General features: G+C 37.7%; 3 protein-coding genes across 5 annotated transcripts; 1 reads left to right on the forward strand and 2 right to left on the reverse strand.

Moving 5' to 3' along the window:
• Window positions 1–226: 226 nt before the first annotated feature.
• On the reverse strand, window positions 227–4,988 carry LOC103999322 (probable lactoylglutathione lyase, chloroplastic). Of its 3 annotated transcripts, none has more exons than XR_010479908.1 (10): window positions 4,805–4,988; window positions 3,631–3,829; window positions 3,426–3,550; window positions 3,162–3,226; window positions 2,191–2,403; window positions 2,014–2,061; window positions 1,361–1,468; window positions 1,062–1,202; window positions 627–748; window positions 227–399 (listed from the first exon to the last, which is right to left on the reverse strand). XR_010479908.1 is itself a non-coding variant. In XM_009421046.3 (9 exons), the coding sequence occupies exons 1-9, from the start codon at window positions 4,935–4,937 to the stop codon at window positions 704–706; spliced, it is 1,077 nt and encodes a 358-aa protein (XP_009419321.2). In that variant the 5' UTR covers window positions 4,938–4,988; the 3' UTR covers window positions 537–703. The 3 variants fall into 3 exon arrangements, 1 of the variants encoding a protein (XP_009419321.2); XR_010479909.1 differs by lacking the exon at window positions 227–399 and adding an exon at window positions 886–949 and having other exon boundaries at window positions 537–748; XM_009421046.3 differs by lacking the exon at window positions 227–399 and having other exon boundaries at window positions 537–748.
• Window positions 4,989–7,505: 2,517 nt separating this feature from the next.
• LOC103999323 (probable aquaporin TIP2-2) lies at window positions 7,506–8,666 on the forward strand. Its single transcript, XM_009421047.3, has 3 exons — window positions 7,506–7,705; window positions 7,805–8,052; window positions 8,132–8,666. Exons 1-3 carry the CDS (start codon window positions 7,579–7,581, stop codon window positions 8,492–8,494), a joined length of 738 nt encoding a protein of 245 aa, XP_009419322.2. The 5' UTR covers window positions 7,506–7,578; the 3' UTR covers window positions 8,495–8,666.
• Window positions 8,667–11,755: 3,089 nt separating this feature from the next.
• LOC103999324 (uncharacterized) lies at window positions 11,756–14,624 on the reverse strand. The gene is made up of 4 exons (XM_009421048.3): window positions 14,392–14,624; window positions 12,990–13,496; window positions 12,237–12,398; window positions 11,756–11,911 (listed from the first exon to the last, which is right to left on the reverse strand). Exons 1-4 carry the CDS (start codon window positions 14,521–14,523, stop codon window positions 11,789–11,791), a joined length of 924 nt encoding a protein of 307 aa, XP_009419323.2. The 5' UTR covers window positions 14,524–14,624; the 3' UTR covers window positions 11,756–11,788.
• Between the last annotated feature and the right edge of the window lie 8,881 nt (window positions 14,625–23,505).

Genomic DNA, 23,505 nt, shown 5'->3' on the forward strand with positions numbered 1-23,505 from the left:
TATTTTGATAAATACACCATAAATATTATAAGTTTATTAAAAATATTATAACTAACAACACTATATGGACAAGTCCATAGCAAAGTCACATTTGGTTCAACTTATAAGATCGTTATAAGCTTGCTTTCGTTATAATATATGTACTAATATTTTCTGTAATTGAAAGGCAACAGTCATTGAAGGTGGCCTTCAACATAATCAATCAGCATTTATGGGTTCACAACTCTGAGATATAAAAATGATCAATTACAGAAATTGAAGCTGGTTCTGAAAAGAATATTGGAATTCTATATACTATTGTGTCAATCCTGTAGATAAATCTCAGCTCCAAATTTGAATGCAGAAAATGTGATGAAAGATCTGCATCCAAGGCATCACACAACTGCTGGATAGTCATGCCTGACATGTACATAGAGAAGCCAATGTGAAAAAGATGATATACTTGGATGATAAAAGTGATTAATTGTGGCAGAACCCAATCAAGATTGATTTGATTTTACTTTATAACAAACAAAAAAAGAATATCAAAACTCCGATGCAGTGCGAAATTCATATGTTAGTACTTCCGTTAACATGGTGGGCAAAACAATTTATATACAAACTGAGATCTGATGTAGGTATTTTACAAGATTAGTTAGGCGACAGCCAGCCGTTGTCGTCGAGTAACTGATGCTCCTTGAGATGTAGGTCCGATAACAAGGGCTTAATACTCCAGCTCTTTAACAAAATCTACATTGTCAACAAAGACCTGCAAAACCAAATGATCCTCCATTTTCATGCGCATTTACAGTTAGTATAGCGTGGTTTTACTGGTTTATGCAGAGTGGAAATTTGCTGAACTATGGAAGTTATTATTAAGACTTCAAAGATTCAATCTGGACATACAGTGTGTTGGTTAACCTTTACAGAATGTTATCCTTCATCATCCTAAAAGATTGTACTTTCATACCTAGTATAATAAACAAGTAGCTAACATAAATATGCATACCGTATTTAAGGGCTGCAAGAATCTTGAAATAAAACAATCACGATACTAAAATGAGTCAAATGCAGGTACATACAGTTTTCCAACCATCTGGATCCAAGCAGGCAGTTATCTTAGTATTAATGACAGGTAAGGGGCCTGGTTCACGGGTGATCGTTCCTCCATGCAGTTTTATGGCCTCTGCTGTCTTGTAAACATCATCCGTGCCAATTGCAATCTAGAATAATAATATGTGGCAATTCCGGAGAAAGTTCAATTCTATTACCATATCACTAGAATCTTAATAGAAAGAGTGCAACAATACATAGATTATCCTCGACAACTATCATACTGAGATACTAAACAGATTTATAGGCAGATTGTAACGAAAATTACCTGTGCGAAGGCATTCCCTTTGTCATATTCTGTAACTCCATAGTTGTAGGTCAACTCCAAAACGGTGTTTGTATCTTCAGGACCGTATCCCATCATCGCTATAGTGTACTAAAAATGAACTTACACATCGATTACAGGACACATGACAAAAAAAGGCATCAAAATGTTTTCAGAGCGAAAGGTAGGAACAAGGCTTAGACAATAAATAGTAGTAGTACATACAACAAGAAAGTTATGCATTGTATCGAACAACTCTCCTGCTAAGTATCAATCAACATATATGAACGAGAAAATTGGAGAGACTGCATTCTAGGAGACACCAATAGTATTGTATCAGCAAAGGCTTAGGAAAGGAATGTGAATTGGCCTTCTAAGAAATGAAGTTTCAAAGATCATTTTGCACATGTGGATAACAAGGATAGAGACTATATTCTGCCTAGTGGATATTGTCCACTACTCAAATACTTAAGAAACAAGGTAGTTCCTCATCAATGGTGGACATAAAGTGCACCAGTAAACAAGGTTCCCACCGTTTCAGCGTTCAACATTGCTAAAATTTTAATTGGAGTTAGAAAAAATCAAACAAGAATGTATAGCGTTGTTAAATAATTTTGGAAAATATGCATTCAGAACTTCAGATGCATCAAATTTACCTTATATTCAGGATTGTCTCTTTTGCGAAGAAGCTCCATACCAAATGCCTTGTTACAAGAAAAATAAAAATAAAAAAGAAACTTAGAATATAGAAAATGATCAAACACCATTTCTCAAGAAATGAAAAAGAAAAATAGAATGATCAAGAAATGTTGTCAAATTTCAAAGAGAACAACCTTCTCATAGAAATTTATGGAACGATCAAGATCTCCTACACGAAGCATCACTTGACACAAGGGTTCTGGTGTTGGGCCCCTTTCCAAAAGCTCAAACTTATAACCATCAGGATCTTCGATAAAAGCAATCACACTTCTGCCACCTTTTACAGGGCCAGGTTCCCTGGTTACCTTTCCTCCTTTAGCTTTTATAAGATCCACTGTCTTGGCAACCTGTATCCAGAAGAAGAAATCATCTCACAAGCAACATTTTGTAAGAATGATTTGTACAGAAGTTGGTGAGATGCTACCTATATAAAATATATTTTTAAAATTGAAGAAATTTTGAAGAAGCCTAGTCATTCAAGAAGAGAGACATCAGAACTAGGCCAGGGTAGGAGTATCAGTGACTCTTGTTACAGCACGAAAGCAAGCATCTGAAATAATGTTTGTCCACCAACTCAATAGATTGAGTGGTTAAAAAACTAGCTTATCGCGAAAAGATGGAAAAGAACTTCCAGTAGAAGATAAACTATGTTCCAATTATATTCATGTGAAAGGAAGCATCATGATATTATTGCACATAACGGATATCCTTTTCCGAAGACAAAATTTCATTGATGTATAACACTAGGAGAATGATCTCAAGGCATCATAGCCTCATGCAAAGCAGAAAAACTTATAAGGCTTGTTTTGAGAACTTCAAATCCACATTCAACGTAAAAATTGTCTTTGAGGATAAACGAGTTATAACAAAAAATTCAACCACCAAATATAAATTGACATGAAGATTGCTTATTTCAGTGTTTATCAGCGTGATATACAATCAGATTATGGACTAATGAAGATTACTAAAGCTCTTTTTCTATTATTTCTTTATGCTATGTCCTTAGACACACGTGGAGCTTAGGACTGGCATTTATGTTCCTCAAAACCATGCATAAACTGATGATAAAAGCCAGTACATTATTATACATGAAAAGAAGTCTTACATCTTCAACTGCAACACCAAAGTGTCCAAAACCAGTTCCAATATCGTACTTGTCAACTCCATAGTCTGCCATCATTTGCAAAATACAGAGCTAGATTCAGATATGTCAGGGATACACATTTTGCATTATGACACTATCAAACAGCAACACTATAGCAGACTCTGAGTTCCTCAACTAACAAAAGATGTAGGTATTAAAAATGTGCAAAGATGTCTAAAAGAAATGTTCCTCTAATGTCATGAAGAAATAATCCATGTCCCTTACTGTAAGTAAGTTCAACAACAAAATGTGAGTCTTCGGGTCCATATCCAAGGAAGGCATTAGTGTACTTCTCCTCGGGAATGTCACGTTTCCGCAACAACTTCATTCCCAAGCATTCTGTGTAGAATCTGCACCAATATGTTTTACATGTCTAAACCAGATATTTCAATTAAAGATGAAATATATTTAAATAAAGAGGGCATGATACTTTATTGTCCTTTCCAAGTCACCAACACGATAAACAACATGAAGCATTCTCCGATTATCCGTTTTCACCCACTCAAAAGCGCTTTCTTTATCAACAGTGCTTGCTTGCGTCGTGTTGCCGGAGACACTGGCTTTTATACAATTTGCTTTTCTTATCATTCTAGAAGTTGTTATTCCAAACAAATGTTCCAGATGTATAGCTGAATATAACATACAGAAAAGAGCCACAGGATTAGGTCTAGAAATTAATGTTATATTAAACAAGATTTAAGCTGTTTACATTTTACCATGGACATAGAAGGGAAGTAGCATGTGAAAATGAGAGAAAAGTAATCATGCAGTATTGAAAAAACATCATATTATAGTTAACAAGGTAATAACAAAGAAATAGTCTTAATGCCACACATAGTATAAGCTTTGCCTCCTAGCAATTTTACTGAGTCGCTTCAGTAAGCCTACAACCTCTATTCAGTGAGCAGGCCCAATACAACCAAATTGGAAAACAACAGCAAAAGATTGAAAATTCCAAATTTAAACAAAAGATTAATCACTTGAGAGAAATAGTTCATTAAACAAACGAATAGACTAGTGATCAAAGAAAAAGAAGGGCCGAGACTGAACACAATATTCCAAAGTTTGATTAATATTCCAACAGAGATATCTCTGTTAGGTGTGATGCTGTACTAGCATACCAACAAAAGATACACTTACCAAAAGAATGTAATCTTGGAGAGAAGTCAGTAACTGCAATCAAGTAATCTATCACAAAGAACGCAAAACACACGGAATATGATACTAAATGCCTGAATATAATCAATGAAACTGTTACCAAATAAAAAGATCATTTATCCAAAATACGACAAGCACGACCGAGTTAAATCCATCTGCCGAGGTTGCTTGCTCATCACTAACATATGTTTCTTTAGCTGAAACACGAATCTTGGAGCGAAAGTGATGACCATAATCGAGTAGTTCACCATAGACTTGCTGTACAAGCATTATTCCAGATTGTACTCAATTGCGTTCACCAAAAGAATTGTCTTTTTTCTCCCAAAAACAAGCAATCGGGAAACCAATCAGGAAGGAGATCGATAAGTCTCCAAAACATCGATAAAAAGGTAAGAAGAGAAGGCGGAGAATTGGGAGTTTGGCAACCGAGAGAGGAGATAGCGTACGGCGTGGGGCGCAGTTGAGACGGCTGGGAGCGAACCGGGCGGCGGCAGCGATGGAGGAGAGTGGCGAGTGGAGCGCAGCGAGTCGGATGTGCGAGTTGGAGGAGGTGGCCGCCATGGGAACAATCCTCGCCATCCGCCGGCCGAGATCGTGTCTTCGACCTCGTAAGCAATTCACGTTTCTCCGCTCGAATCCGCGTCTATCCATCATGCTCCTGACGGACACGTGATAGTCACGTGCTGATTGTGCAGGTCAGGATCCTCTCCAACCCAGGCGAATCCGGCGTCCCTTCAACTCCCTATCTTTCGTCGTCGCTTCACCATGATCTTACATCTCGACTTTCCATCTGTCAACCGCTCACACAAGTGGGCCCCATGCCTAGGACAACTGAGACCCTCGGGAACGGCCAGGATGCGCTCATCGTGGCAGAAAGCGTAACCGCACGATTTGGAGACGATCGCAAGTTCGATCTTCAATCCGCAAGCGGATTCAACGGTGGAGATTCCTCTTGATCCCACGGACATGACATGCCGTCATTCACACGTAAACATACACAAACGTATGCATGTCCACACATTCATACACACAACCATATACACAAATACAGACATGGTTTGGTAAAGAGCTGAAATCTAGTAATTGCACATAGTTTAGTAACATATTTTTCTTGACATTTACCGAAGCAAAATTCTTGATCAACCATTGTCTCAATTTAATAAGATGGACAAATCTGACACCATCGGGTACATGTAAGGTTCCTCTGGAACAAAAAGTTGATACATCATGATTGTAACATAGAGCATCATAGGCTTGGCTGGAAGACAAACTTCTATCTAAAGCTAAAGCTATAGAGCTTTAGATGAAAGACTGGGCTCAACCTAAAGCTAAAGAGCCCCTCTTGGCTAATTCCATCAAGATCTTTGGCCTTATCTGCTCATGGTTGGTGCCATGCACAGATTGGGTCGAACAATGACAATGATATGAGCTAGTTAGTAGTCCATTGTTAGGGTCGAACAATGACAAACAAAGAATTAATAGTTGTATGAAAGATTAATTGGTTGTGGAGCATTCTGATCACCAATGTATGATCACGTTGCTGAGTACTACCAGTGTCTCTTGATGTCAACTTCTTAGAAGAAGTACCCAAAGCAATTATTAGTTCTGGATTGCTCTATTTGGCCAAATGAGATCTTGTTTCATATAATAGATACATGTTCCTTAGAATCTTAATCGAAAGCTTCACTCCGAAACCCATTGCATGCAGTAGATAAATGTAACTAATGTTACCAATTGCATCTCTCAGCTGCATGGAAAGAACATGTTTAGCAACACTGTGTTTGGCTTTCGAAGATGATTCCTTTTTTTCTTTTCTGAACTTGGAGGCAAAAGCTTCCTTTCGTCAAGCACTTTCATGGTGCTTAAGTTATCCCCTTGTTTTCAGCAGCAGAAAAATCAGGAACGGATGTGAGAACTCACGCAAAGTAATCAAGACCTTCTTCACCTCAGCCTCATGTTAATGCCGGTGTGATGAGTGGTTGGCATGTTACAATCTTCTGCACTTCATTGGAGTTCTCCATGAGAGTGCCAACTTCACTGTATCAGTGTTTTCTTTCAGCTCAGCATGAGTGTGACGGACCACTTCCAGCTCCTCCTGACGTTGCAGTCCTTGGGAGCAGTTCTTGGCATCTCATATGCAGAAGGAATAAATCAAAGAATATCCCTCATTTTTCAGGACAAGGACGACAGATTTTTACTGAGATCATCAAGCCCTTTGGTCTCTCTGCAGCTGCCCCACCATCACAAGAGACGATTCCCTCTCATCTTTTTTCCTGTCCTTTGCAGTCGACAATGTCATGTGCCATTGTCCTCCTCTCCAGATCATTTCAACCACTGGTTTCTTCCACAGGTCAATGTTAACCTAAATAAAAATGTGGTTCTGATTACGTACAAACATTTCCAGAGGTCATTCGTAAATATCCTGACTGTGATATGGAAGATAATCTTCATGCTTGAAAGAGACATCAGAATCATCTCAAGATTATTCCATGATTTTTCTTGATGTATAATTTAGATGCTTTTTTGGTGGTTATCATCTATTTAATTGCTGCCTTGGACTCCATTGCTGGAGCTTTCTTTAGTAGCTACCTTATCACAATTTAAGATCAGCTGATGAACCGATAAGCTATGCAAAGCCAATACCTTAAATTAGCTCATATTTCCATCCACTACAAATTTATAATCTGCAGACCAGCTTGAGCCACATGGCTACATGTTCTTCCAGCTATTCGAAGCATTATTTGTGATGAAACTATGTGAAATAACTATCATCAGAGGTCATATACCCTACAATCCAAAAGGAAAACAAATGAGACATCAATATTTTGAGTTCAAACAATTACCACAACACACTCATTCCATCACATGTTTCGTCTTCTTCTTCTTCTTCAATCTTCTTCCTTGGATACATCCATGGTGTGGCCCACCATGCAGGCCACACCATTGGCTGGTCGGCTGCAGAATCCCCACAAGTCATTGATGAGCTTCCCGACGTTTCCATCACTGCACGTTAATTATAGTAGACAAGATGGGATTGGATAAGCACTCCATGTCATTCCTCACCCTCTCCTTATTTCATCACATGCATTCCTATTTCTTGAACTCTTGTAGTTGTATGTCTGTGTGTGTATAAATATGCATAACAGCCTTCATCTTGTTTAGGTAGCTGTCTCTCCCTCTCCAGCCTTTGCTTAGGTTTTGATCTCTGAGTTCCTTGATCATGGCCGGCATCGCCTTTGGGCAATTTGACGACTCTTTCAGTGTCGGCACACTCAAAGCCTACCTCGCCGAGTTCATCTCCACTCTTCTCTTCGTCTTCGCCGGCGTCGGATCAGCTATCGCTTACAGTTAACTGATCATCCTCTCTTTTTTCTTTCTTTATCCCTCCTACAACAGTTTCCGTGGGGTTTTTGTGTCTCGACTTAGATGCATGCTGTGGTTTGCAGACAAGCTGACGTCGAGCTCAGCTTTGGATCCTGCCGGGCTGGTCGCGATCGCTGTTTGCCATGGTTTCGCGCTCTTCGTGGCGGTGTCGGTCGGCGCCAACATCTCCGGCGGCCACGTGAATCCGGCGGTCACCTTCGGGCTGGCTCTGGGAGGCCAGATTACCATCCTCACTGGGATCTTCTACTGGGTCGCGCAGTTGCTTGGAGCTGTCGTTGGAGCTTTTCTCGTCAAGTTCGCGACAGGACTGGTAAGATCGGAACAAAGCATGCTTGTGGTGGGTTGACGCAAGAGAGAGCTAAATGCTTGTCTTCCACTGAAACATGTAGGACACCCCCACCCATGGCCTGGGAGACGGAGTGGGAGCAGGAGAGGCGGTGGTGATGGAGATCATCATCACCTTCGCCCTCGTGTACACGGTGTACGCGACGGCGGCCGACCCGAAGAAGGGCTCGCTCGGCACCATCGCCCCCATAGCCATCGGCTTCATCGTCGGCGCCAACATCCTCGCGGCGGGCCCCTTCTCCGGAGGGTCGATGAACCCGGCGCGCTCCTTCGGGCCGGCCGTCGCCAGCGGGAACTTCTCCGACCTCTGGATCTACTGGGTCGGTCCCCTCATCGGTGGCGGCATCGCCGGGCTGGTGTACACCTACGCCTACATGTGCTCAGACCACCAGCCACTCCCTCAGTGACCTGCAAGCAAGCTCAGCTGAATAAGAACGAGAGATATGAGCTGCTGAGTGCTTGATGTTGCTTGTGTTTTGGAAGTCTGAAGCCAATTTGCTTGTGTGTTTCTCTGAGCTTCTTAAGATTTCCAGTGTCATCTTCTTGGCAATCAAGTTCTTATTCACCTTTGACTCAGAAGTACTTCCAGCATCACAATAACCAGCACAATAATGGAGCTAATCGGTCAACAAACAAGAAAGTGATGTTAGATGATGTTTAATCAACCCAATGGATGGCTTTGTGTGTATACATATATACATATACATATATGTATGTATACACATACATGAAAAAAATATGTATGTTGATACAACATCTGCCTATCGGGTTGAGATTAATTGAGCCGAACCTAAACCTCACTCGTGGCCAAAATCTTGAGCTGTGTCCGGTTTGACTCGGGTTAGACCGGGTTCTTGGCTAGGGTTGGATCAGATCAAGATACCGCGGGGTCAAAATTGATCCAAATATTGTGGTCAAATTTCAAATTGGGTTCGAGTTAGGGCTTAATCTGACCGCGTAGCCCAAGTTGTTGACCCAAGCCCGAATCCTTCCGTGTTATTGAACGGCTCACAAGCCCCAAAAGCCTTGAAACGTCTTCAGCCTCGGACGACACTTCCCCATCAGAGGAGAGGGACGATAACGCTTAGGGAAGAAAGAGGCCGTAGGAGAGAGCATGAAAGGGTCGAAAATGTAAAGCTTTGGGGTTTAATAAGAGGAGGGTGGAGGGCCGAGGGAGTAAACCCAAAGCCCTTGGTCTCAAGACTCGGAAGCCGAATCCCGTCAGCGGAATTTGCTACGTACAGGTAAGTAGTTTTGATCTTCGGCCGGGAAAACGATGCCCGGTTTAAGGTTGTAGATTTGATCTTGTTAATGAGTTTTCAAGGAGAGTTTGAAATGCATCTGCCATGACCCGGCAAATGCAATACGATCGATGGAGTGACTGACTCATTAAGTTGTTGATAAATCTGAATGATAGTGTATCCATTATAGTTCATTGGCTTTTCGCATCCAACGTGGGATTAAGCTTGGGTTGTCACAATTTTGGATGCTTAACTTTGGAGGCATCAATGGATGCTTTTCAGGGTTCTTTTAATTGCAGATGATGTTTAAAACTATTCATCACGGAAATGAGTCATGATGTAGATGTCAAAAACCTTGAGGACAATATAGTGTTCTTGAAATATTGAGCGTTTACTCTAACAGTGATATGCAAATCTATAGGACTACCATTAAGGAAGAGTCGTATTTAGTTCTTCTGATGCAGCTAGCACAGGAAATGGTACATCTTTCTTTATTACTCAGCTATGGTTGTGTGTCTTGTTTGATAGTAAATATTCTTCCATTACATTGCCTTTAATAAATTATAGAAATGAACATGTTTCTCACTTGATAAGCACTTTTTACTTAAATAAGTCCCACATACAAGAAGTTTTATGGCAAGATTGAGATAAAGATGCTGCTTTCACTTGCTCATTGCTTGAAAGTTAGCTTGAAGAGAATCAAGTTTCCAATAGTGTGAGTTGATAGTTTAACCACAATAGAATATCAATTATACTGTGCAATTTTTACTTCCATGACATCTGACACTAGACTTGCAAACTTTATTGTTTTGCTATCTGTGTTCATGTCCAGACGCCCAAATTACAATGTATCATGTGCTTTTTGTACATGGTTACCTCGCTGGGTTGGAACCTGTAACATTTTGCCCTGGATTTTTCTTCCATGACATATTCATGTTTGCGCAAAGCGAAAGTTCGTGAACACCAGTGATTAACCTCCAATACAGTATATATACTTGCTGATTATGTTTAGCTGAAATTTCTCAACTTAGATTATCCTATATCATGATTCAGTTTCTGTCACCATTTTGTCATCGGTCATATATCTCAGCAGGATTACCTTACAAAATGTATAATCTACTGTCTGCCACTGCAACATGGAAGATGAAGTGATTGCATGGATGATGGAACCATGGCACAACAAAGGAAGCTGTTGGAGTTGGTACATCAGCGGGTGCATATCACATTATTTTTACTCATTTTAGCCAGAGATTTGAAAATCTCAGTTTTTGATGAGGCTGATATGCGAAAAAAAAAGAAGAATATTGTTTTCGACTTGATGACTCTCAACCTGTAAGATCTTAATGATCCAAAGTTTCTTCCTTTCTTCACTCTTTAGAAAGAAATTGCAGTTGAATTAGACGACGACTTTCACGATTCTTGCAAAAGTTTTATTTAGAATTGATGCTGGCCTCATTTTTTGTAGGCTTATTTATGCTATTTGATCATCACGTTTCACATTTTCTAGTTTACAGCACTTGATTAGCTTTTTTGTGTTCTCACAGAATATTTTTTGATAGTGAAAGCAGAAATCAAATTTGAATACAACCTGGGTTCATCTTCCTCTGATTTTATGGTGTATTGTAGTTAAGTTCTGCGGACTGTTTACCTTCAGCAACAATTAGAAATTTCATTTCTAGGGCATCTGTTTGCCGATTAGTGAATTGTTCGAAATCATTTTGCACTAAATAGTCCACTTGGAAATACTTGATTTTCTATTCAAGTACATCACTTGCAGTGTGTGTATGTGTAACTAGACCTTGACATCCTGCAAGTTGACCAACAAAATGCATTGAAATATGTGAATTTAGATACCCTCTTTATTCTCTCAAGCATCATCTCCTCATATATTTTTTTGTCTTTCCCTACTTTAGTCCATATAGTCATCATCTCCTCCCTCTCCAAGCAATGTGGTTAGCAAATATAAATTGCTATATGTAGCATTTGGTTTTTTCGCTGCAAGTGCTCCATGTAGGATCAAGCAAACATCCTAATCAAGAAAGCATACGAGTCTTCAGCCTTCACTATTACAGACTACTGTGCACAATGAAGACTTGTTCTTTTGACCAAAAATAACATAGTTTTGGAGCCACTACCGTACACAATAAGAAGTTGCATGCGTTCACTGTATGTAAATCTAATACTTGTGTGCTGTTTTCCCAGCAGGAGGAGCTGTGCACAACCCAGTTTTAGAGAGTGAGACCTGTAACTAATAACAGAAGACATTTCCCAGGTTTTTCTGCATCATTTGCTGAATCTCTGCTATTTGCATATAAGTCTCATGCTAAAATTATTTTCCGAGTGCAATGTCAAAATTTGATTTATTTTGAACGTACAGAATACGGATAGACAGATCAACACCACAACTAGAGGTGTGCTCAGAAAGAAGTACAAGTTGCAAGCTCTTTCCTGGTACGATCCCTATTCCTTGTTTCTACAGTTTGCAGCATCATTATGCTCAGTCTTCGCACAACTGCTCTGCATCTTTGCAAACCTTCCTCGTATACGAGGTTGACTGTCGGCCAAGGCCTTTCTGCATGCATACTGCACAATCCACATATATGATCACTGTTATTCAAATTAGATGAATTCATCTGAGGATAGAAGGCTGTTAGGTGGAGATTTAAGATGTGTTGTTCCTCAAAATGCCATTCCAGGATTTGCTTAGAGTAGCTCAATTGAACTAACCACGTAGCTTGAAAACTGTCATCAAAAGCTAATATGTGGAGGGGTGGGTAATATCACTTTCAAATGTAGATGATTCATTTTTTTTATCATAGGTGTGTCAAAATTTTAATCTGATTAGTGTAGTTAACTGTTGAGATCATATAGACTACAAGTACTATGTGAGAATAGACTAGAAACTCACCTTGATCTTTCTGTGAAAATTTCTTTTTGTTCTTTTCTTCCTGTACCTGGAAAGCTTTTGGATTCTTTCTTCAATCTTCAGACCCTCATTTGTTGATAAAAGCTTAAAGGAAGGAACAATGTTCATATGACCATGAACTAAGTTATTGATGATTCCAATACTCTGCCAGACAAAAAAAACTCAGAATCAATGACCTGCCACATCCTTTGGAAATTGGCAGGACCTAAACATATCTTAATATACATGATATGAAGACTAGAAGACAACTGTCATCATTCAGCTAATCCAGTTATCTCAAGATCAAGTTGAGTTGATGATGCTATTAGACTGAAGAACAATTCACAACTAAAGCTAACAAATTCAGGAAAATTACAGAGAAAAATGTAGCAAAACCCTCATATTTCTTATGATCCTGGATGATTGGTAACTATCAGAGATTCACTATAAAGTTGAATAGTCTGATTATGTCGTAGGGGCATCATTCATTGTCTCTGAACTCATTACCAGGTAAGGAGAGGATCTGCAGCAGTTCTGATGACACTGCGACCTGTGAATCTGAGGAACTAAATGATTGTTCTTAATGTTCCTTGCATCCAGTGTTAAAAGCTAACGATTGGTAACAATTATATTCTTTGTGATAAGCTCTGAAATATGTACAGTTGAAAAATAATATATCATATGATAAGCCAAATATGAGATGATCACTTGAAAATTAATAATTCATATTGGAAGTCATGACTTCTTTAATCTGACCTGGATATCTCCTTCACTGTATGTCCTCATTCCAAATGCAGCTTCAAGATTCATTTCGTGAACATCAAGTAAACATGGTCCAGTGCTGGAAAGGCCCCTCTGCAAAGATCCATTTGTGCAGTCTACTGACCTTAGACACCCAGAGCTGACACTCTTCTGCAAAGGCCCCTCTGCAAAGATGTTATTGTTTTCTCCAACCGCAACTTCTTCAGTCTGCAGCACAGGAAGCATGAAGTCTGCTGCCTCAGGAACTGGTGCATCAGTCGATATTGCAAGAAGATCATTTTTGCAGTCATAGAAGACCTCACAAAATAGATCTTCATTTTGGATTGATTCCATGTGAGCTATTTGAATCTTGTCTTCCATGATGATACTTTCACCACCAAATATCATCGAATTTGCTGCTGCCATGGGATCAAATGCAAGTAGTGATTCTTCTAATATGGGCTTTGGAGCTTTGAACAGATCTCCTTCTCCTCCCAGGTCATATTCAGAGATAGCACATGTCTGAAACAGAGTACTCTGTCAAATCAACATCATATGCAAGTGCAAAGAAGAACAGAAGAGCTGCTGGGGAAATCATAAGAAACATGAGGAGCTGCAAATGCAGGGAAGACCACAATGTTGTATAAGCAAGCAATCAAATGTATGTATCTAATGAAATCTTCTTCATGGTGTCAAAGCAAACAGTGAAAAACTTCAAAAATGTACTTGCATAAATTCTCTGTTTCCTTCAAATGAAAAATGCAGAAATTTGATGTTTTAAGACTTATTGGATCAGAAAAGCAAGCTTCCAGTTTTTGTGAAACCAAATTACAAGAAACGATGTAAAAAATATTACATTTGGCATCTAACCTTGTAACAATGTAAAACAATGACAAACACTATAAAATTCTTGCAAATATACTGCTTCTATTAACATGAGACTAATCAACTCAACATCAACATGATATCAGAGAAGTGATAGGAAGGAAAACAAAAGACAAAAACTTTCTTACAGACACAGCACTCGACAGATTGCACAGAATCAACAATCCTCAGAGTTCTGCGTGTCATTTCCCATGAAATAAACGAAGTTCTCTTTGAGTTAATTTTTCCAAACAAAAAAGAAAAATTGTAGTACATCTTCTACATCTGTTAAAGTGGACATGATCACTAAAATATGCCTTTAACATCTATACACTTCTTATGACTTCCAAACGGAAGGAAAGAAAATAATGAAAAGAAATATGTCTATAAATATATATATATAGAGAGAGAGAGAGAGCATAAAGTCAACGATTCCAAGTGTTTCAGTACTGATTTGAGCTTCTTTCATGCGGGAAAAGCCGCCGTATGAGTCAATGAGACTTTAAGCAGCAAACACCAATAAAAAAAGAATGTCCGGTAGAGCGACATGTACCGGGTTGGAAGCAGCATCAGGGAAATTTGTGGTGAGAAAGTCTTCGAGATCTGTGAATGGAAGGAGATGCTGTTCGGCCATTGGTGGAAAGCTTTGCATGAAGGGCGACAGCATCCCGGCTTCTGCGTACATCTCTCTCTCTCTCTCTCTCTCTCTCTCTCTCTCTCTCTTGCCTTTTTTCTTGGCTCGGAACCTGGAACTAGAAGGCCGAGAAGGAACTGAAACTATAAGAAGCGAGAGAGAGAGAGAGAGAGAGAGAGAGAGAGAGCATGAAAGAAGTAGTAAAAGGAAAAAAAAAAGGGACAAAAACCACAAATTAATTACTAGGAAAGAAAACAAAAAAGGTGATGTTAATTAAACACAGAATCAGAAAGAAGAAAAGGTGGATCTTTCCATCTTTACTTACCTAATAATATAATCTTCTTCACCAGTTGAAGATTTGTCTCCAACATGGTCCTCCATCTGGAAAGCTCCTGAACTACTGCTTCTTGGTGAGATGATGTTATAAGATATAACGAATCTCAGCATGTATAAACTGTAGAACGTGTTTTTTTCTGAAAGGAAAACAACAACAACAACAACAACAAAACACTATATTGATGTAAGCATTAGATACAAAAAGGCTGATGAGGCTGCGGATCGGCTGCATGAAGGAAAAAAGTATGAAGCATGGCATCTACCAAAAAGAGCCACTGAATGAATGACTTGAGCACTCATTTACTTTGAGCAAACAAAAGGAAAAAAAACATCACGAATCCAACGAATCCAAATTGATGCAAGTTGCAAGGTGTCGACGATCCTGACTCCATCCAGTGGGATTGTAGCGAGGTGCAGCAAAGAGGTTCATTGTGTGAGTTCCCGATGTGCAACTCTGTCTGTCCGCCTGCAAGAAGATTGGCCGAAACAAAAGAGCCATCGAATTCGAGAAAGAAATCATAGCTTATCTTGGCCATCACCTGTACTCTCATTAGAGCCTTCAAGATTCTGGTTGGACTCGAGAACATCATTCACATACATCGTAACCTTCCTCAAAAGATGGATGGATGGTCTGTAGAGTGTATTATAGAGTTGGGATTGTGTAAAGAATTCTGGACTGCATATAATGAAAGAGCTTTTGATTGAATTTGTTTTCGATTAATGTGTTGATTGAATGAAAGGAAAACCGTTGAGGATATGAAGGTGATAAACTTGAGAATTGATTCATAGTAGTTATCTAGGTAGTTACAATGTTCTAAGTAATGACCCATGATCTAAAAGTTATAGGGTAGTTTCTATGCTTAACTCAATCATGGATGACATAATGGAGTGAGACAGTTACCTCTAAGTCCTATAAATAGGACAATAGTTTATGAAGCAAGACAGGTGTGTGTGCACTTGGGAATATCTTATAAGTATTATATATCTTTCCTCTTGTTTAAATACTACATCGGTTTTTTTTTTTTATCGAAAAGAGTCTTTTTAGTTACATCGTAGTATTATGTTTTTATTGTTCGTTGCTCCTCCATCCTCAATATTAAAATATTCAATTAAAATTTAATTAGGATTAATTCTAAATTTGAACCAAGAAGATGCATTATAGGAAAAGTAGAACTTAAGATAGCCACATGAAAAAAAATATAAAATAAATTTAGTATATTAATAAGCAAGTGGATGTAACTAAAATGAAAAAAGATGATTACTACTGAACCTTTTCAATTTAAAAATTAAATAATTTTAAATTAATTGTAATACCTAAGAGATTTTTTTGATTTAAAAATTATTATTATTATCATCTAAGATATATTTGAAAAAAAAGTGAGATATTAGGATGTTTTAATACTTAACATCTACTTATCTCTTCTACTATGATGGGAAAATGTTCTATCTGAGGATAAAAGAAAATCTATATTTTTTATTCATTATCGAATTTTTTAGAATTTTAAACTCTCCCAATTAGCCATTTCATTTCTCATTTCGATGATAAGATGGAGAATAAAAGAAAGTCTATATAAAATGAAGAAACACAGCGCCTAGAGAGAGAAAAGACAAAATAAAAGAAAGAAAGGGGAGAACTAAGAGAGAGAAAGAGAGGAAGAGAAGAAAAGAGAAATATAGAGAAAGGCTTGACGTGGTGAGTGAGACAAAACGGAATGGAAAGAAAAAGGTTGTGCCAAAGTAAGGAGAAGTAAAAGGGGAAAAGAAAAAGATGGAGAAAAGAAGAAGAAAAATGAGAAAAAACAATATGATCTTACCCATGTCTTGTTTTTATATCAAAATAGTCAGCTTAAATTCAAAGAAATTATATTTATATACATTTTTGAGTAATTACGATTTCCTATTTATCAAAAAAAGTAAGTAGGATTATAGAACAATTGATTTAATTCTGCAATATGATATTAAAGAATAAAATAAAATATTAATATAAATGATTATCGTTGAGGATAGAAAAGAAAAAAAGAGGATAAATTAATGATTAATATGATTTTAGGATTTATTCTTTATTATATTATTTATGCTACTTTTAATGATCTAAGAAATGTGAGAGGATCTTGATCATTGTGCTAGTAAGCAACCAATGGTTGTGTGTTGTTTGTCATTAAAATTAATAATGTACATATTTCCAATAATATGATTTGCTAGTGTTGAATGAATTATTAGTTTTTAAAAATCTATTTTAATATTATATTTATTTAAAATAATTTAAAAAATGTTTGATTATTGAGTTTTGAACATTAGATTATTTGCCATATTTAAGACGATGTATAAGGACTTATGCATTGAAAGCATATATTGATATGTTATCTTAAATGGATTTTAATTGTTTAGCGAGTTTGGCTATGGTGTAGACGTTATTAATTAGTTATAAGATCAAATATTAATTTAGATAAATATGTTATTTATACCAAAGGGTTAGGCATATTCGGGATATTCTCATCGGATACAATTTGGTCATAATTTTTAGCATTCCAACATATGTAACTTTATATGTGAATTTTCATTTATATTTGTAATTAATTAATGATAAACTTTTGCACTAAAATTATTTCTATCAAATTAATTAATGATAAATATGTTATTTACATTAATTAATGTATTGCTTATAAGGTTTGATATAGTAAATATTTATGTGAATGTTATATGACGAACTTATTATTAGGGATAATCGATCGTTTAAGTGCATCGATTTAAGTTTTAAATTTTTATATGGTTTAAATCTTATAAATCTCATAGGAGGAATATTAAGGGTTTTATATATTTATCCATTAAAAAATTATAAATGTATAATGTACCTTCTAAAATTTAATTATATATATACATATATATATATATATATTCAAATATTTAGATATTTCATATATGTCCCATTAACATTGGGTTTGTTAAATATTAAAATATTTATTATTTCAATTCATTATTTGTTCCCTCATATTTATTTTTAGCATTTTTATAGAACAATTATGCTAAAGATAAAAGCAACATTGTGTTTTTAAGAAAGAACAAGTAGTCTTTCTTAAAATATTAACCCCAAGACCTTTTAGTCTAATAAAATATTTCCAATTAAGATGCTCATCACATTTGATAAGTCAATCTTTAATGAGTAAAAAAAAAAATTGTAAGACACTCAACCTTTAATAAGTTAATTCTTTAGTAAATAAAAAAAAATTATTGGATAAGATTTCGAATCCTCGACCCATAGTGAGTCCAATATGTCATGTAAAATATATTAGATAAAATTTTAAGTCTAAGTGGGTTTAGTACATCATTATCAATCAAATCAAAATTATTTATAATCTAGAAGCAAAAGAATGATAAGTATGCAATTTATAGTTTTTATAAGAAAAAAAATTAGTGCTCTTAGTTTGACTATTCAAATTACTAGTGCATGACAAAAGAAGCCATCCACCTAAGTGACTTCAAATAATTGAGATATTTGACTACATCCAAGTGTCCATATGATGAACAAAACCTAACAAATGTAAATTCGACACATGGAACGAACCATATATGTGGTGGGTGGGCCTTACCATTTTTGTGCGGTTATGTCCGACGATTCTGGTTTCCACTTCCCATGGCGACATGAAGCTTATCACCCAATGTGACTAAAGAGGTCACTACAAGAACATCCAAGACCTAAAAGTAATTGAAATGAGCCTAATGCTTGCTATGGGACAAACTCATGACAAGATGTGAGGATTTGGGGTAGATTTCAGATAGATTTCCTCCACATCTCATCTCCAAGCACACCTTTCCTAAGTATATTTGAATTCAGCTCATGCATGCACTGGAGACATCATTGGGTCTTGGAAATGCTTGCTTCAAATCCCTTCATGCATGCATGATCTGTTTATACATACATTAGCTGAAACTATTAGTCATCAAAGACACCCCAAAAAAAAAAGAAATGTCTCACTTTATTTAATTCATGTGACATGAGGACTTGGAATTTTCTTTTGCAGATTTGGTGGCAAGAAAATTGTTAACTAGCTCTTGAGTGGTATGATAAAGGATCATCAACAAAATCTATTGAAATCAAAGTAGAGAACAATCTCAAAGCAAGTTAGCATAAAAAAACAAAACAAAACAAAAAATTGTGGAGAAGGTGAATTCTGTAGACAGTTGACTCAGAGTTGACAAAAGAATCACAATAACTTGCTGCTGTTGCCGACACCAGCAGGTTGGAACTACATGAGTTGTTATAAAATCTTATCACTTCACTGTCTTGTCTTAGATTTGGCTTGGTATGTACTTTGGTGTCACTGGTCCTTAATTAGCTACCAACAGTGACAGATGGAGGAAATGCATCACAAAAGGCCAGATTCATAGATGTCAGGGAGTGCAGCAAACTCATCAATCGATCAGCACACAGAAAAAAAGACTTCCACTTGAATAAATTTCTTGCCCAAGATGAGCAGATCATGACTTCCACTTCAATCTATCATGATTCCTTGTCATGACATTGAGAGGAACTAATTTCTTTTGGACTACTTTTTTCTAAAGCAATTTGCTCATGGCTGAGACAGCACCCTCCACTGAAACTAGTTTGCCAGTAGGGAGCAGAAACAAACTGTGTATCTTATTATTATTGTTCTTGAGGGGTGTCAAGCTTATTATGCTGGGAGTTGAAACTTGTGAGTGATTGGGAACAGCAACAACAATTATAATTCGCTTTGGGATTAATGGAGAACTCAGTGGCCAACATAGAGAAAGAGATTCAAAGTAAAAGCATGGAAATGAGAAGCAAAAGAAACAACACCGGAGAGAAAACTTAGGACCATAGTTTTAATTTTGTGTTTGCTCTCTCCATTTACCTCAGCTCAGCGTAGAGATTTTGGTGACTGAGAGGAGTGGCTTAGCATCGAGATATTTAGGAAACCCTTCTAACTATGATGTTAGATCTCGGCATCTGTTGTTTGGCCATCTAAGAGCTTAGGCTGAGAGATATGGATAAGATAAATAAAAGTAATAGTCTTATCACTCTTTTTTGGAAGATTATAAGCTTCTTAATTATGATATTTCTTCCACTTCCGGATGCCCCAATACTTCGATGATGCCTAGGCCTCATGGCCAGCCAATAGATACTGCTGCAAAGCTAAAAGGACTCGCTATGGACTGCGACAACTCCCGAGTCCAGGACAACTTGTCTCTTCCATCACCTGCGACACAGACTTTCTTGGCTCCGAACCAACCCCGCCATGAAATGATGCGCCGAAGGGAAAGGATTGTAATCCTCATCATCATTACAGCTTTGGTGACATGGTTTACCTGTCCTGATGAGGAGTACACCTGATCTCGAGGGGAGCGCTGCCAAAGAGTAGTGCTTCTTGATGAGAAATGTCTCCTTGTCCACTGCTGTTCCCGGCTTCCCCTATGGAATGTTGTGTTGTTACAAGTGGCCAATTCGCATCTCATCTCGTTTGCTCCTGGCCGTCCGACGTGATCACATCGTCGTCGTCGTCGTCGTCACCTACGAACTCCTTTCCTTCTTCCACCACCCCACGTTTAGGGTCCGGTCCCTCTTCATAGTAGCCGGTCCCCCATGAAACTAGCTCACATGTCCGAGGTGAGGAACTACTCGAGTCTAATTAGATTCATATTAGGAATGCGACGACTTGATCTGAATTCATCATATGCTTTACGTTTCGTCCATAAAACTTATCTCAGGTGGAAGGTATCTGTCCACTGTTCCTTGAACTAAAGGAGAGGGCACGTTTCGGTTGCTAGCATGGAGCCGATTGAATTGGTCTCATCAAACAATCCTATCAGACTTCCTCCTTTTCCTTTTGCCACTGAACTGGTACAGGACCAAGGAAGCTTTACTTTGCCGACGTCTCATGGAGTCGACGCTGTAAACAAGTACAACAACTATTACCGACAACAGAATGAGCACTAGTTCGTCTTTTGGACTCAGTACCTGCATCGCAAGCTTGTCTTCGAGTCCCTCTCAGCTCCATGAAATAATGCAGGTGAGTGAGTGCACTCTGAAACTGCCGAGTCTGATCTCCTCCAACTTGTGCAGAGCCACCGCTGTCTCTCTCTCTCTCTACAATTCGCATCATGAGACTATTCCTCATCACATCTGAAAGCAGTCTGCTGATAGCAGAACCCGAAACCTGACGGACGTCGCCTGTTACTGATGGAATGCATTTATGATTGAGGAGCGATGTGGGAGATGGACAAGTGGAAGGCCTTGCATAGTTCGACGATTCACCATTTACGGATTGGGGGATATGCCCGTGACCTTTTTTGTGCGCAACGCAGAAGCCGTCGAGCAGAAGCCATTGGTGCCAGCTTGTCACGTCACCATCTGTTCTCGGACACTGAACCATGAGCTATGCGTGTCAACCAGTACCTGACGCTGTTCCTTCTCGGCCACCTTGGGATGCAGCCACAATCTCGTCACGGCCGCGACAAACCATGGTGGGTTCCTCACCACCTTGGCTTTTCCGAATATGTAACGTTGATCATGGCCTGGAAATGGTAATATTCCCATGCGATCGCACACCCCGTGCTTTCCCCCCCCTCAACTTTTTCCATGTGCCATTGTTCCCAATCTCAACTCGAAGAGTTTCTTACCGTCCTGCATCAACAACAAGCCTCCATTAGCGGCAACTTTTAGGTGCCATCACAGTCGCAAGCATAATGTCGATGCTGTCTTTTCACTTTTTCATGTGTCGACTAGGGTTTCTGCGGCATGAACAAGGCAATAAGTTTCTTTGATAGAAACTTATGGTGCATTTATACATGCATATGTTTGCCTAGCTATTACAAAATGTATGTTATGTATGTGATAGAGAAAACCTAGGAACCCTGTTTCCGAATGTATAAATGGAATAAATGTCAAGTCAAGTCATTAATAAACTATTTTTTCTTCCAAGTAAGATGGAATTGATGTAGTGATATGTAGGTAGGTTAATATGAAACAAATAATTTTTTTTGGCATTTATGGATGTAATATCTATCTATTTTCTATGGTAGACATAGTTCTTTAATTGGATCTGCCTTTTTCTTTTAAGTAACCCAATTATCATCTTTTCTACTCTATTTTCTTTGTCCTCAGTTCTTAATGGCTTCTTTCGCTATTTCATTATCGTTCTCTCTCTCTCTCTCTCTCTCTCTCTCTCTCTCTCTCAATTTTGCAATCATTTTTTCTCTCGTTTTTTTTAACCATCCTTTTCGTAGTCAATCTCTTTCATGATTATTTGTTTCCTTTTCCTATCACTTTACTGTGAGCACGGGATGTTGTGCCTTCAAGGAGAGAATTATGCATTGATGACTTCTGCCTTCTGATGCAGCAAGTAGTATTGTAATTAAGTCATCGTGGTAGGTCTTGTGGTGGAAAATGCAATGAAAGCTCCTCCACCGTCAGAATCACTTGTAATGTAGTCAAAGTTGCAGTAAGCTTTGCGATCTGCAACTTTTGCATGCACATCTAGTATGACTGTGTTGACAGATCGGGTGGTCAGATTGCTCCAAACACAGCTTCATGTTTACCAAGCTTTGAATATTTGGAAATCAAATGCCAAAGATAGCTCATCAACCAAGAGAAAGAACTCATAGCTTTCATGCCCCTGGTGTGTACCGTGTCCTCTGGTTTGTGTCATTCATACTCTTCCTCCATTTACGAAGCCCAAGGAAATCTAACATGAATGAAGAAGCAGAAAGGAGTATGCTTAGTGCCAGTCATACTCTTCCTTCATCTACGCAAGTCCAAGGAAATCTAACAAGAATGAAGAAGAAGAAAGGAGTCTGCTTAGTGCCGGTCATACTCTTCATCTAACAAGAATGGTGAACAAGAAAGGAGTGATGAACGATGAACACGACGTGAGGCTCAGAACAGTGGCACATCCCAATGCTTCCCGGATATATACGCTCTAGTATTCAAAGTTAGCATGATAGAGGTAAATATAAAAGAATGATTCTATATATTTTTTTATATGTTTTAATTCTCAATTAATATCTGAGTGATGATATAATAAATAAATATTTTAATTTTTAAAAATATAAAATTTTATAAATTTTTTTTTAAATGATGACTAATGTTGTAAGAATAGGATGAGTATACAGTTAATGAGGTAAACAATAGTTGAAAAAACTATTGATTAAAATGTTATGGCATGAATACTTGATATTGGAGAGTGAGACTAGTTTCAACCATGTGTCGGTATTTTTATTTGGTAGAACTAACTAATTGATGCGTGTGTGGGGATGACTCGAGATGTGGTATGCCACATGATGAAAGATAAATTATTAGAGCTTAATATTCACCTCCTCCGTCAAAGTAAGCTATTTTAATAGTTGACTAGAAGAAAACTATTTTAATGGTTGACTAGAAAAAGTTCTTAATCACTTTTTTAAAATGAGTAAAGACTATGACTTCATATTTATATTTGAGATGATATAACCATATATATTTAGCGAAGTAATATACAAAAATGATATAAAATCTAAAATTATCAAAGAAAGTAGTTGAGGTAAAACCAAAGATATTAGTGTAAATAATTTCAAGTTATTTAGAGTATGGTATAAAGATATTCCAAAGGTATTCTATGACTTTTATTACTAAGACAATCATTACAATGAGTTGTGATTCAATTTGATTTGGAAGTTAGAAGAAAGTAATGAAAAATTAGCTAT

This window comes from Musa acuminata, chromosome BXJ1-9 (assembly GCF_036884655.1).
Source record: "Musa acuminata AAA Group cultivar baxijiao chromosome BXJ1-9, Cavendish_Baxijiao_AAA, whole genome shotgun sequence".
Taxonomy (NCBI): domain Eukaryota; kingdom Viridiplantae; phylum Streptophyta; class Magnoliopsida; order Zingiberales; family Musaceae; genus Musa; species Musa acuminata.

Bases quoted from the DNA above. Each gene is read 5' to 3' on its own strand.
- LOC103999322 (XM_009421046.3), bottom strand. From the start codon at position 4,937: ATGGCGAGGATTGTTCCCATGGCGGCCACCTCCTCCAACTCGCACATC. The intron at 3,830-4,804 runs GTACGCTATCTC...TGTTATATTCAG, and splicing joins TCTCAACTGCGCCCCACGCC to CTATACATCTGGAACATTTG. The intron at 2,404-3,161 runs GTAAGACTTCTT...TTCTGGATACAG, and splicing joins TTGGTGTTGCAGTTGAAGAT to GTTGCCAAGACAGTGGATCT.
- LOC103999323 (XM_009421047.3), top strand. From the start codon at position 7,579: ATGGCCGGCATCGCCTTTGGGCAATTTGACGACTCTTTCAGTGTCGGC. The intron at 7,706-7,804 runs GTTAACTGATCA...TGTGGTTTGCAG, and splicing joins CGGATCAGCTATCGCTTACA to ACAAGCTGACGTCGAGCTCA. The intron at 8,053-8,131 runs GTAAGATCGGAA...TGAAACATGTAG, and splicing joins TCAAGTTCGCGACAGGACTG to GACACCCCCACCCATGGCCT.
- LOC103999324 (XM_009421048.3), bottom strand. From the start codon at position 14,523: ATGTACGCAGAAGCCGGGATGCTGTCGCCCTTCATGCAAAGCTTTCCA. The intron at 13,497-14,391 runs GTACATGTCGCT...ACTCTGTTTCAG, and splicing joins CTGATGCTGCTTCCAACCCG to ACATGTGCTATCTCTGAATA. The intron at 11,912-12,236 runs GTGAGTTTCTAG...TGGATTGTGCAG, and splicing joins ATTTTCACAGAAAGATCAAG to TATGCATGCAGAAAGGCCTT.